Below are 12,932 nucleotides of genomic sequence, written 5' to 3'. Positions count from 1 at the left end.
TATAAATATTTGTACATACCTACATAAAAAAAATTGAATAAAACTTCCTTTTTATTGAGTATCAAGCAACCTTAATTCAAAATCGAAGGATCGGAGAGGCCGGATATATGAGTGCTAAATAACATTGACCACTCCGACGTGACAATAAATGTCAAAGTGAATAACCACAAAAAATACATAAATGTTAAATGTTGTAGGATGTGGATTTGAACGCAATTACGGAGATTTTAATCTCTCTATTAACTGGAATAGCTGCCAAACCCCCATAACCAAGTGCACATTTGCGAAAAACATAAAAGTACAATAAATTACTGCACCATGCCACATTTGATACATATTTTGCCAATACCAATGACAACTTTAACGATTTTCCTTATCCGCCAAAGCACAATGAAATCAATGCAAAAACACTGAAATCGGAAAAGGCTTGGATTTGCCTTAGAAAATGTGAGTTTAAAATTCACTTTAATAGGATAATTATAAAGTGCGCGCAAAATGCTGAAAACCGAGTTGGTAAATTGCGAAAAATCGCGCGTAGGAAGTGAAGAAATCGTGTTGAAAAACCTAACGTACATACATAGATACGCCAGCATAGTTTTAGAAGGCATTAATATTTGCATAAAAATGAGACAAAACAAAATACCCTTGCAGTTGGAGTCTTGTCGCAGCTTCCACGGCTTTTGGTGTTTCGTATGCAAATTTCAATAATGGTTTCTGCAAAGGTCAGTTGGCAGTTACAATCTAGAAATCAAATTGATGGAGCACCGCGAGCACAGCACTCAACTTAGCCTCCAGTTATACATACTTACATATACATATATGCATATGTATGTGTGGCATATAAAAAATGGAACTAGTTACGAATATACAAATTTATGTACCAGTTCATGCGTATTTACTAGATGGCCCGCAAACAAGTAGTTTTTATTTACACACAAATTTTGTTGTCGGTTTCTGACTTTATCTTACAAGTGACTAGGACGACTCTCCCCCTTAGAGTCTGGATAACAACAATTACTCCTCCATTCGATACCTTTTTTAAAATCATCAGTTGAGAACCCGGGTCTGGCCTTTTTTCGGTCCTGTTCGAGGATCCTTTTTATAAGGTTATATCCATAAATCGATACAAAGTTAAATAGCTGGAAGCTCAAGTCGTTAGCTACATATAATAGAAATATGTTAAATTCATTCAAAGTCAAAAATGCCAATCTGGCCAGACCCGGGTGCCCAACGAAGGGACACGCTTGATAACGCGATTACCAAGGCGAATGCATTAAAGGGGGTGGTAGCACAAGGCCAACAAGAATATTTTGGACAAAAGAAAGTCCCATCAAAGTGCGAAAACAAGGAAAGTGATTTGTTTGTGAAGTTAAAATACAAAAAATAATCGATTTAAAAATTGTTCATAATATCTTTTGAATTTGAATTTATTATACAATTTCAATTTTCATATTACAAATTTGAATGTAAGTAATACCAAGGCGCATTCATTAAAGGTGGTGCCACTAGACCAACAACACTGTTCTGTACGTTTGATTGTCAAAGCAAAGTATTGAGAAACTAGAACACAAATAATGAATTCGCCTTGTTGCATTCTGAGCTGACAGCCACATGGACACGGCGAAAGAATAAAACAACTCAGCTGATTTACCAACACCACCTTTAATAGATTCGCCCTGAGTAATACGTTTCGTAATTCATTTTTGTGCTGACATGCGAATGTACGCGGCGAAAGAAAAAAGCAAATCAGTTTTTTAATTTTTTTTAATTATTTTAAATTTTTTTTAATTAAAAAAAAAAATTTTTTTAATTTTTTTAAATTTGTTTTATTAATTTTTTTTTATATTTCCTTTTTTGTTTTTTGGTTTTTTTTCCTTTTTATTATTATTTTTTTGTTAATTTTTTCCCCCTTTCTCATTTTTATTTTTTTTCCTCTTTTTAATTTTTTTTTTTTATTTTTTCTTAATGTTTTTTTTTATTTATTTAGTTTTAATTTACTTTATATTTTTTCTACATTTATTTATTTAGTTTGATCTATATTTTATTTTTTTATTTATATTTTTGTTTTATATTGTATTTATTTATTTATTTTTATAAAATATATATTTTTTTTATTTATGTATATATATTTATTTATTTATATTAATTAATTTTTTTGTATTTACTTTTTTTATTAACGTTCCAAAAATTGGGTCTAATGTTTTAAAATTCAGAAATCGTCCTCAAATTCGCCTTCCACAATGCTTAACACGTTAAAAGATTCGAAATAGCAAACTAGTTGATTTAGTCAGACTGAAACCAATCATCACGAGTGGGTCTGGCGGTGAACGAGGGTAAAACGAAGTATATGCTGTCTACAACGCGGAACACACGGCGTGTAGGAACGCACGTCATTGCGGACAACTATACCTTCGAATTGTGCCAGAATTTATTTATCTTGGCCCCGCCGTTAACAGCAACAACGGTATCAGCCTGGAGATCAAACGGAGAATCACTCTTGCTAATAGGTGTTACTATGGGCTAAGTAAGCAATTGACTAGTCGAGACCTCTCTCGCATGACCAAACTGACACTTTACAAGTCGCTCATCATACCCGTGAGGCTTTATTGCGCAGAGGCATGGGTAGTGTCACAAAGCGATGCAGACGCTCTTGGGGTGTTCGAAAGAAAAGTCCTTCGTAAGATCTTCGGTCCTGTGCGCGTTGGCGAAGACTACCGTTCAAGAATGAACCACGAGCTGTATGAGCTCTACGCCGACATTGACGTAGTTTAACGCATCGCCATCCAACGCCTGCGTTGACTAGGGCATGTCGGGCGTATGGATGAAGAAGCTCCAGCAAAGAAGGTGTTCGAGGGCGAAGTCCAAGGGAGCCGACGCAGAGGAAGACCATTGCTCCGGTGGAAAGACCCGGTGGAGGAAACCCTACGCTCGCTTGGTGTACAGCATTGGAGAAGGCGCGCGCGGAGCAGAGGCGTCTGGAGAGAGCTAGTGAGGTCGGCCGTAACTCGGTAACGGGTTGTCATATTCAGAAGAGATAATTAAGCTCCAATGAGTCTTTCAACAGGATAACCGATCCAAAAATAAAAGAACAAGTGAGCAAAGGACAACAAAATCAACGTGATGGAGAGGCCAGAGCAATCAGCAGACCTGAACCCCATCGAAAACTTCTGGAGGATACAAAACACAGTGTTTTCGGAAGAAATGCAAACAGTGAAAACGTGGAATTGTGGGAAGTTGTACGCTCTGCATGGACAGATATACTGTCCAAGAGGTGGAGATGTTTTGTGGAGCCCACGCACCGTAGATTAGCCGCCGTTATTCGAAATAAAAGCTACGACGACGTACCTGCGACAGTCGGTTCTACGGAACGACCGGATTTATATCCGGCCGAAGGCTGTTACTCCAGAAGCATTCCCCACCTATGTATGTAAGGGGAATATTTATGCCAGGGGAATATTTAGCAGGGTTAGTTTGCTTGGGCCATTCCGGTACGTAGAACCGTATAAAACATTTCCCAAAATTTTTTTGGTAATGTTGCTGCAGTGACAGTGCTTGGCTGGATATAAATCCGGGTGCCTTTATAGTGGCAATAAGTGATTTGCGATGTTGAGTTTATATACAGTGCACTCGCGGTAACTCGAATAGCCGCTAAGTCGAACGACGTGCTAACTCGAACACATTTTTTTCCCTATTGACTACTTTGTAACTCGAACAATATTAAAAAGTGCTATAACTCGAACAAAAAAACAAATTTATTTGTACACACATTCTTTTCAAACATGTACATTTTGTACATACATACATATGCAATAGTATATGTATATAAATTATATGTATACTAGTGTATTGTCCATATGAATATTTCGGCGTTAATATCCCGTTGGTTTTCTGGGAACAACATCTTGCATTGACCAAATTGCTTTAAATTTGTCATTTGTAGTGTATCAGTGCACGTGAGTAATGGATCGTAAAAGGTTGAAGTGTTTAACATTAAAAGAGAGGGCTGAAGTCCTTAACAAAATTAAACGTGGACGTAGTGTTACTTCTCTAGCGAAGGAATATGGGGTAGCCAAGTCCACCATAAGTCTTATAAAAAAGAAAGATAAGGCAATTTTAAAAGCAGTAAACAACACGTTTTTGGGTCCTGGGAAGAGAACTTTAAAAGCTTCTGAGTTTCCTAAAATGGAAGCCGCTTTATACAAATGGTTTCTGTCCCAAAGAAAAAAGAATTACCCAATAAGTGGACTCATCTTGAAAGAAAAAGCGAAAGCTTTTCATACCCAGTTGTGTGGGGAAAATTCTACATTTGTGGCTTCAAAACTTTAAGAAACGTTATGGAGTACGTTTGTTAAAAATTTCTGGAGAAAAACTGTCATCACAGCCAGAGCTGGTAGACCCTTTCAAAATGGCTTTACAAGAAAAAATAAAGGAAATGGAGATATGTTCCCACCAAATATATAACGCCGACGAGTCCGGAATGTACTGGAAACTTCTTCCTGAGAAAACTTTTGTTTCGTTGTCGGAAAAACAAGCACCGGGAAGAAAGTCTGAAAAGCAGCGTTTTACATTTATGGCATGCACTAACGCTACCGGCAACCATAAGCTTAAGCTTCTCGTTATTGGCAAAGCAAGAAATCCTCGTGTTTTCAAAAATTTTAACTGTCCGGTGGAGTACAAAAATTCCAAATCAGCCTTGATGACTTCGGCGATTTTCAAAGACTGGTTTCATAATTCGTTCGTGCCGCAGGTAAAATCCAGATTCATTAAAACAATTTTTTTAACCAAGTTAAATGACTTTAATATTTAGGTAAGAAAATATTTGAAAGATGGGGGACTACCTGAGAAGGCTCTTCTTCTAGTCCGAGGATGGTTTAATTTTAACAATGTTTATGCCGCCGAATGTGACACCATTGATCCAGCCAATGGACCAAAATGTAATTCGTATAACGAAACTATACTACAGAAATTTTCTACTGGCTTCCATTTTCAACAATAATTGCGATATAACCGAATCTATGAAAAAAATTAATTTAAGAGACTCAGTAACTTTCTTAGATGCAGCTTGGAGTCGGTTAGAAAAGGAAACTGTATCCAAATGTTGGAAAAACATTTTGAGTTTTGCCAACTTAGGCGACTCTGATGAAGATAATATTCCATTGAGCATTAAAAAAAAACAAGACTCTCTTCTTAATAAGTTTAACAATTTAGCCCCACAGGTATTCTGACTGGAATAGATGTTTTAAAACTTTGACTTCTTTATGAAAAACATAATTTACAGGTCGAATTTACGCTTCATGATGTTAACAAATGGAATGATGGTGCCGAATTTACCGACACAGAAGTAATAATTGAAACTAGTGATTCTGAGTCTGAGTTTAACAACACAACTGAGACATGTGAGCGGATATCATGTGAGGAGGCAGTTAGCTCTATCAATAAGGTAATTCAGTGGGCCATAACTGAACAAGTAAGCCCCGCAAAGGTTAACACTCTTCAATTGCTGCGTGAAAAAGCCATATTCAACATTGCTGCAGGCAAGAAAAGACAAACACACATTACAACTTTCTTTTCGGCCTAACTTTTCTGTTAAAGCTGACTTTTTTGTGTAACTGACACAAAGACTGCCAAATATTTGATGAAAAATATTGAAACGAATTAATTATTTTAAACATATTCATGTTCATATCCATATGAAAATAAAGAAGTAAATTTAATTGAAAAAAATCGATATCGATGACTGTTTTTTTAACATAGCACACTCAATTGATAAGTCGAACAAATTCGATAAATCGAACAGCGCCTGTTTTAATTAGTTCGAGTTATCGCGAGTGCACTGTAATTAAGATTATACCAAAGTATGTATAGATGCGTCGGTATGCACTTAGCAAGTAATTTATGAATGAACTAAATACGTAGTAAGCAACAATTGCGTACCAATTAAAAAAATGTCAAAATTTTGCATTATCATCCAAATATATTTTATTTGCATTACTCTGACAATATGTATAATGGCTCAACACATGCCATAAAGTTCCATTCCGAGTCAAAAATTTTAAAACGTTTGATTATCAATGACAACAAACAAATGTAGTATGTAGTTCGGATATTGATAGCTGGTTAGCCCTAAATATATGTACATACATGCATACATGCATATGTGTATATTATAAAGGGAGCTATGATTACATGACTCACTCACCCCTGCAAATCGATAGGTGTGTGTGAGAGTGAATTAATAGAAATTTCTACTGAATTAAGCATTATTCATTGACAAACAATAAATTCATCTGTAAACATTTTGATGCAGGTTTTTAAAGTGTTAAAAATAGAAAGACAACAGATTCAAGTGGTATTCATTTACAGTGACGTCAAGTAAAATCTAAACATTTTTCAAATAATGCTAATGAAATAAATTTGTAATTTTATGAATTTGATTTTTTTTCAGGACTCAAACAATGATCGGCTTTTATTGTAAAATTAAACTGAAGCGAACTTCTAATTACAAACAAATCATAATCCACTAACAGATTTTAGTTTAAAACTAAAAAACTATTTATAACCCTCCCTCCTACAACATTGCACAAAGGTTACCGGGTGGTGCTCTTGAACCCACTTTGATGTTTATCGTTGTGCACCAAATGGTGTTTTGTTTGTATGACTTTGGCAACACCAGTCCGTAGGTACACAATTAAGCACACACACGTGTCCAACGTGTATATGTACATATGTATCTGGAATCTGTTCAGCCCTCCGTGGGGCAACAATGTAGCAGATTTTCAGTCAAATATATACAATGCAATTTTTTTTAACACACGACGCAACGCAACTCTGAACTCCTTGACTTTTCCACCTTTTGTTATCGCAATAAATATTAAAAATTTATGCAGTTACATATTCATACATACATAAAAGCAGAACCAAGATTCAAAGATCTGTGCGGAGGCTTCCGAGCCCTACACACGAACGGACGTCAAGAAACAAATAAATGGCAACATTTCTTCGCTTTCATGTGCGATTTTAACTTATGTTATAACTCTTCGGAATCAGCAAATTTCATAAAATTTATACTCACACGTTTAATGAATTGTTGTTGCTTTTGTTAGTCAACTACTTTTGATATGAAATTGCACTGCAATTTCATTAATTTCACAAAACTCTATTGTTTATCAGGAAATGCAGCGACAAACGACACGAACACGACACGACAAACGAAAATGACGGACGAACACGATTCCAAAGAATACCATTAAACAGAGATTATGTACATATGTGTATATGTATTGCACATTAGTTTCTATTGCTGATTCCAGCCACTTATCGTTTGGCAAAAAGTAAATGTTGCAAAAATAACACACTTTAGACTATTTTTACTTTTCTCAAGGAAATGCTTGTATGCAAATGACAAAAATTCTACACTCAATGGTCATCGACGACACAAATTTATTATTACATCGCTGTGCTGTTGAAGATTACACTTTGCATAATTTACGGCTAAATGCAATGAGCAAAAAAGAGATAGCGATGTAAAATAATTTGCTTGTGAAAATGACAGCTACCCCGACGCGTCGGACATTCAGCAAGTCAGCAAAATTACAGGGTGATTGCAATAGCTACTTTGGTAGGTGGTAAGGCAGTGCAAGCTAATAAATAAATGGTAAATATTGAAAACAATAGTGCGTCTAAAAAGAAATCATTTTATTCTTGCAAAAAAGCAAATGTTATTCCAAACAGAAAAGCAGTAAGGATTTTGTTGCAAGATGGAATACCGAAACAATGATCCTGGAGCTGTTCAATATGGAAATTTCATAAATTATTACGAATTCAACAATGCTGAACAACGACTAAAATTACTACCCCGTGATGTTTGGCTTGGAACTGAAAATATTCCATCACAGGAACCCTACTTAGTGCTCGATGTGGGTTGCAACGCAGGAGATCTCACACAACTACTTTATAAATTTTTAAAAGAATGTGTTGGCGTGCCAAGAAATAGAAAAATACAAATACTCGGCATCGACATTGATGAGGATTTGGTGCAACGAGCGCAGATCGGAAATGAGTGCGCCCCAAATGTGAGTTATACCAGATTGGATATTATGGATGCCACAGCGTTTGAAGAAGTCAATGAGTACTTGCGGCAATACAATCGTCATAACTTCGATGTAGTTTGTTGTTTTTCTATAACCATGTGGATTCATTTGAACCACGGCGATCACGGGTTGCAGCAGTTTCTACAAAAACTGAGTGGCATAGGCGATTTGCTTGTTGTGGAGCCACAACCCTGGAAGTGTTATCAGACCGCCGTGAGGCGAATGAAACGGGCTGGAGATGAATTCCCTCTATTTAGCGAGCTGGTATGGCGTTCAAACGTAGAGGAATGTGTACAGAAATTTTTAGAAAAGGAGTTGGGAAGAAAGAAAGTTTTCGAGTGTTTGGCGACACGTTGGCAAAGGCGTATTTGTTTTTATAGATGAAATAAAATGCTCTTTATAAAGTTAGTTTCAGTGATCTTTCAAAAAGTATCTGGTAAATTCATAATTTATATAAATTAATCATAGATAAATGCATGATTTTAGTAAAAACAGAAAGTGAAAATAAGAGTTGTTCTGCCAATTAACAGAGACGATTTAGATTATCCACATATGTATGTATGTGTGTTCACAGGTTCTAGAAAAGCCGCCTATAAATATAGGAATATTGAAGTTCCCAGGACAGTCGGTTATACGCTACCGAAACGACCCGGATATATGTCCGTTGAAGGACTGTCACTCCAGCAGCATTCCCCGCACACGTATTGGGTATGAATACGCTGCTACAATAACATAGATATATTGTCATGATTGAGTAAAATGTCTAATTTGCACGATCCCAGCGCCAAATTGTACCATCATCACAAACACATATTAAAATAGCACCATCCTTGGAGAACGACGTCTGCCTTATTGCACTGGTACACTTGGGATGTACTAATGTGCTGCATTTAGTTAAATTTGGATCTGAGTTATCCAATTCCCACACATACGTTTTTCCTTGTTGATTTCCCAACGCCAAAACCTTTTGCCAGAAGTTGAAAGCAAAACGTACAAACCAAATTTCACATTCCTTGTAATCAAAGTGATGTATGATCGTAGTGGTAGAATCCTGGGCTTTCACATCGGTCTGTTCAAGCTTACCAGGCTTCCAACAAACAATTGAGTTCTCGCAAGATTTTGAAAGCACAAAGTCTCCAAACCATTGCACACAATCTACGTAATTACGATGTATGTCGCGTGTAGAAAAGTCGGGGAAATGTTCTTTAATTGTGGGAAAAGGCGTTGCATTTTTGCTTGTATTAAATGAGCAACTGTTTTCAATAGCATCCTTAATGGCAGGCTTGTCCAGACGCCATAATTTCAACGAATGGTCCATGCCACTGGACATAATACGATCGCCGCGCAAATCGAAATCAAGTGATAGCACTTCATCCCGATGTCCTTCCACTCCACCAAATATGGCCACACACACATCTGTTTGAATATTCCAGAGACGCAACGAGTGATCCTTGCTGCCGGATAGCAGCATTTGAGGCAGTTTGGGGTGGAATTTTAGTTCATTGATCGCATGGCCATGACCAATGTAATGTTTAGTGCAAAGGTGCTTTGAGGGGTTGAAAATGCGTATAACACCGCGATAACCGGCAGCAGCTAGTATTGGATCGCCATTCTCGGGATCGTAAGACCAAGCACAGGTGTAAAAGTTTTCGTCAGGCTGTGGAGGCTCATGTTTGTTAACTATAATTATTACTACTACAAATCGAAATTCTTACGTCAGGATCCGCATAGCATTGAAGCAACTTTATGCCAATTACTTCATGTTCGGTACTGTTGCTTTCATGGGGGCACTCGTAAATAGAAATGCGATCCTTCCCCACAGACGCAAAAATAGCTTGATCTTTATTAAGATTTTGATTAAACTGTGCACCGAATAGCGGCTGGCCATGGTCCTCGCGCAGATGACATCTACAATAAAAACATGCAAATACTTATTGCCGGTAATGCAACATAACTTCTTCATCGACGTACGTGTATTTGTAGAGTGGCTTAACTATTTTTTTCGCTTTTTTACGCGATTTTAAAGTTTTTCTATTCCCAGGCGATTTACTACGTGATGTGGTAGTCGTAGCGGTGCTCACCACACTCCCTGTTTCATCCTTATCGTCATCAGATTCTTCACTTGCACCTAATGAATTTAATGCAACATTTGACGGCACTTCTAAATCGATTATAGGTGACGACAATACTCCCGGCGGCGGTGGTCGTGGTTCCCCACTATTGGTTTCAGTCGATTCTTTAACTTCATCATTTTCCTTCACATCGTCGGAAGCCATTAGCAATTCTATATTTGTGCTAAATTTGTTTATGATATTTTTCAAATTATGTTTCCGAACAAAAGCAGCGTTACAAATGATGCTGAAAATTGTGAAAACAAAAAAACAAAAGCTCGCAGTGACAGCTGCGAGCCGGTTTCTTCAGAAGCGGTCGAAGGGTGGGTTTTGTGCTGTCAAAGTGTTGCCATCGACGACATTAAAAACTTTCTTTATTTAACCATTTCAAGTTTGAGATAAATATTCATTTTACTAAATACTTGGCATTATATAATTCATTTAACACGGAATAAAAATGTAACCATGTCACTATACTCCAAGGTTTTTAACATAATAAGGCACAATTCAACTTTGTTCTACTTCAGCCATCATTTCCAACTTCTTATCTACACAGTTTTCAATTTCTTTAAGCGCCTTCGAGCTATGCTCAGTTCGAGTTAGAAACTCATTAATGAAATAATCTCTCAGAATATTGGCTTTCTCTTGCGTAAGCTTGCCTTGGGCATATAAGAGCTCTAGTTCATGAGCAAGATATGGCCCCATTTTTAGCTCTCCAGCAGCCTTGAGGTATGCACACTTGCGGTTGCGTGCTTCTAAAAGTTTGTGCAAATTAGATCGACGTTGAGATTCCAATGCAATGATCTGGCTAGCACTAGATGAAGTTGTAGTGGTTGGTGACATAGCACTGGGGTCGGCAAAAACATCAGGGATCTCCGCTTTTAACTTTTTACCAAAATCAATAATTGGTTGCAACTTTAAACGAAGGAGAGCTATTAGTTCTTCACGTATAGCCTTTCGTTCGGTATAGCTTAAGTTAACAGAATCTCGTATTTCTTTCAAGCCTAAAATCGGTTAAAGAGAAATGAATTCGTTGCAAGTTGATAAAACAATTTTATTACCTAGAAGGTATTCATCTCCTCCGCTAATAATTAATTGTAAAAAATTGTTCACGTCAAGCACCTTGAGAGCGTGCATTACTTGTTCACCATTATCCGGTAAATCCAACTTGTTTACTTTTATTTTCTGCAGATAATCCAATACGAAGAGAAGTTTCCTGATGATATACAATTCTTTGTCTCGTTTGATTTCCATTTGCCTGCGCGCCTCGGCATTGAGGATGCTCAAAGTTTCATTTGCCTCGGCCATGTTTACGCAGTTTTGCCCAAGATTCGAAGGAGATTTTTCAACTCTGTAATTGTCTTTTAAATTAATAACTTTTCTTAAAGGCTTTGGTAACTTCATATAACATACATTAGCTAAAATTCTTTCAGTTTTTATTTGACTGACGTTTAAATTGGCCGCTTGCGCGCTAAGCGGGTAAAGCAGTTCCAAAATTCAGCAAATTTGACAGCTCGATGCTTATTTCAGAGAACGTTAAATATTCATTAACGTTCTCTGAGCTAATTTATTGTGAATCTGGAAAATGGCCAAAGCAAAAATAATTGACATTTCTGTGCGAGAACGCATTTGTGTTTGTTGACAACCCTCAGACTTAATGGCCGAAACTAAGGTAATATCCGAAATTGCATTAATTTTGCTTATAAATAATTTGTTTGAGCAATATTTTTTCCTAGCAACAAGATGAGGCAACACGTAAAAAACATAAGAAATCAAAAAAACATTCAAAGTCATCAAAAGAGTCGGCTGGTGAAGACGACTTCAAGAAAGTCAGCACTTTGAAACGTAAACAAACTGAACTAGCACGTGTACTTCAACTCAAGTGTGATATACTGGTCCAGGGTAATCTATCTTACTTGGAATATATTGAATTGAGGGAAGAGCTGTGGCGTCTACATGCACTGAAGGAAACATTTGCAAGACAGGCTGCTAACTTTGAAAAGCGTTGATCAAATAAAAAAAGTGATTTAAGGGGCAATTATTCAGTGCTCTTTCAACTGTGGTGAACTTTTTAAACTGAGTTTTAGCCTGCAAAATTAGGCATTTAAACAAAAACCAGTTAAATTTGCGCTGAAAGCCTAGCCCTTAGTTGTAAGTGTCTCTCTATTCTTTCTGTAGAACTGTAAAGTCTTCTAAAATGTAATATTTATTTTACTCAAAAGCATTGCCATTTATTTCAAGTGATAATGCATTTTTGATTAACTTTTGTATTATATATTTGCTTATTAAACCTTAAATGCGTCTTATTGTTTATAAACAATGAACTAAAAACTCGCCTCAACACTAGGTGCAGTTTTCTTCTGTTTAATTTGAAGGTAACATAAGTAGCTTAAGCCGAAATTAGTGGTGCCGTAGCCATAACGTTATAGCCGCAAGCTTAAACAGTTGTTATTGAAGTACAATTAATTCAACAATTGTATTTTAGTATAAAAACACGGATAATTTTCCCCTAAGTGAATTAGTTTTTCGTCGTTCATTTCTAGTACTCAAATTTTTGTAGTAAATATCAAAACAAATCTAAAGAATTTCACAGCTGCTTTCGGATACAGGGAAAAACTTAAATTCAATAGATTCGTGTGACTATGGTTATGGCGTTAAGGTGCGGCACCTATAATCGTTTACAGTGATGCGCATATGCATACATTGCTCTGCTGTCGTTATTGCTCTGAAC

The 12,932-nt window shown here is 36.6% G+C and overlaps 5 protein-coding genes across 6 annotated transcripts in view; 2 read left to right on the top strand and 3 right to left on the bottom strand.

Annotated features, from left to right (window-relative positions):
- LOC128864518 (protein mothers against dpp) overlaps positions 1 to 7,416 on the bottom strand; it is a 47,775-nt gene extending 40,359 nt beyond the window's left edge. The window contains exon 1 of the mRNA XM_054104219.1: positions 7,073 to 7,416. The gene's annotated coding sequence lies outside the window, so the exon portion shown is untranslated. The remainder of the gene's footprint in view (positions 1 to 7,072) is intronic.
- Positions 7,417 to 7,540: 124 nt separating this feature from the next.
- On the top strand, positions 7,541 to 8,489 carry LOC128864521 (probable RNA methyltransferase CG11342). The gene has a single exon (XM_054104223.1). The coding sequence runs from the start codon at positions 7,758 to 7,760 to the stop codon at positions 8,472 to 8,474; it is 717 nt and encodes a 238-aa protein (XP_053960198.1). The 5' UTR covers positions 7,541 to 7,757; the 3' UTR covers positions 8,475 to 8,489.
- Positions 8,490 to 8,495: 6 nt separating this feature from the next.
- On the bottom strand, positions 8,496 to 10,452 carry LOC128864519 (polycomb protein esc). The gene is made up of 3 exons (XM_054104220.1): positions 10,062 to 10,452; positions 9,806 to 9,998; positions 8,496 to 9,747 (listed from the first exon to the last, which is right to left on the bottom strand). Exons 1-3 carry the CDS (start codon positions 10,364 to 10,366, stop codon positions 8,854 to 8,856), a joined length of 1,392 nt encoding a protein of 463 aa, XP_053960195.1. The 5' UTR covers positions 10,367 to 10,452; the 3' UTR covers positions 8,496 to 8,853.
- A 73-nt stretch (positions 10,453 to 10,525) lies between these two features.
- LOC128864520 (augmin complex subunit dgt2) lies at positions 10,526 to 11,701 on the bottom strand. 2 transcript variants are annotated; one of them, XM_054104222.1, is made up of 3 exons: positions 11,615 to 11,701; positions 11,263 to 11,552; positions 10,526 to 11,205 (listed from the first exon to the last, which is right to left on the bottom strand). In XM_054104222.1, exons 2-3 carry the CDS (start codon positions 11,507 to 11,509, stop codon positions 10,709 to 10,711), a joined length of 744 nt encoding a protein of 247 aa, XP_053960197.1. In that variant the 5' UTR covers positions 11,510 to 11,552; positions 11,615 to 11,701; the 3' UTR covers positions 10,526 to 10,708. The 2 variants fall into 2 exon arrangements, with proteins under 2 accessions (XP_053960197.1, XP_053960196.1); XM_054104221.1 differs by having other exon boundaries at positions 11,263 to 11,680.
- Positions 11,702 to 11,769: 68 nt separating this feature from the next.
- Positions 11,770 to 12,498, top strand: LOC128864522 (uncharacterized). Its single transcript, XM_054104224.1, has 2 exons — positions 11,770 to 11,873; positions 11,938 to 12,498. Exons 1-2 carry the CDS (start codon positions 11,859 to 11,861, stop codon positions 12,208 to 12,210), a joined length of 288 nt encoding a protein of 95 aa, XP_053960199.1. The 5' UTR covers positions 11,770 to 11,858; the 3' UTR covers positions 12,211 to 12,498.
- Positions 12,499 to 12,932: the final 434 nt, after the last annotated feature.

Source organism: Anastrepha ludens, chromosome 5, assembly GCF_028408465.1.
Source record: "Anastrepha ludens isolate Willacy chromosome 5, idAnaLude1.1, whole genome shotgun sequence".
Lineage (NCBI taxonomy): Eukaryota > Metazoa > Arthropoda > Insecta > Diptera > Tephritidae > Anastrepha > Anastrepha ludens.
The sequence above is the reverse complement of the archived record's forward strand: the minus strand, read 5'-3'. Positions and strand labels throughout refer to the sequence as shown.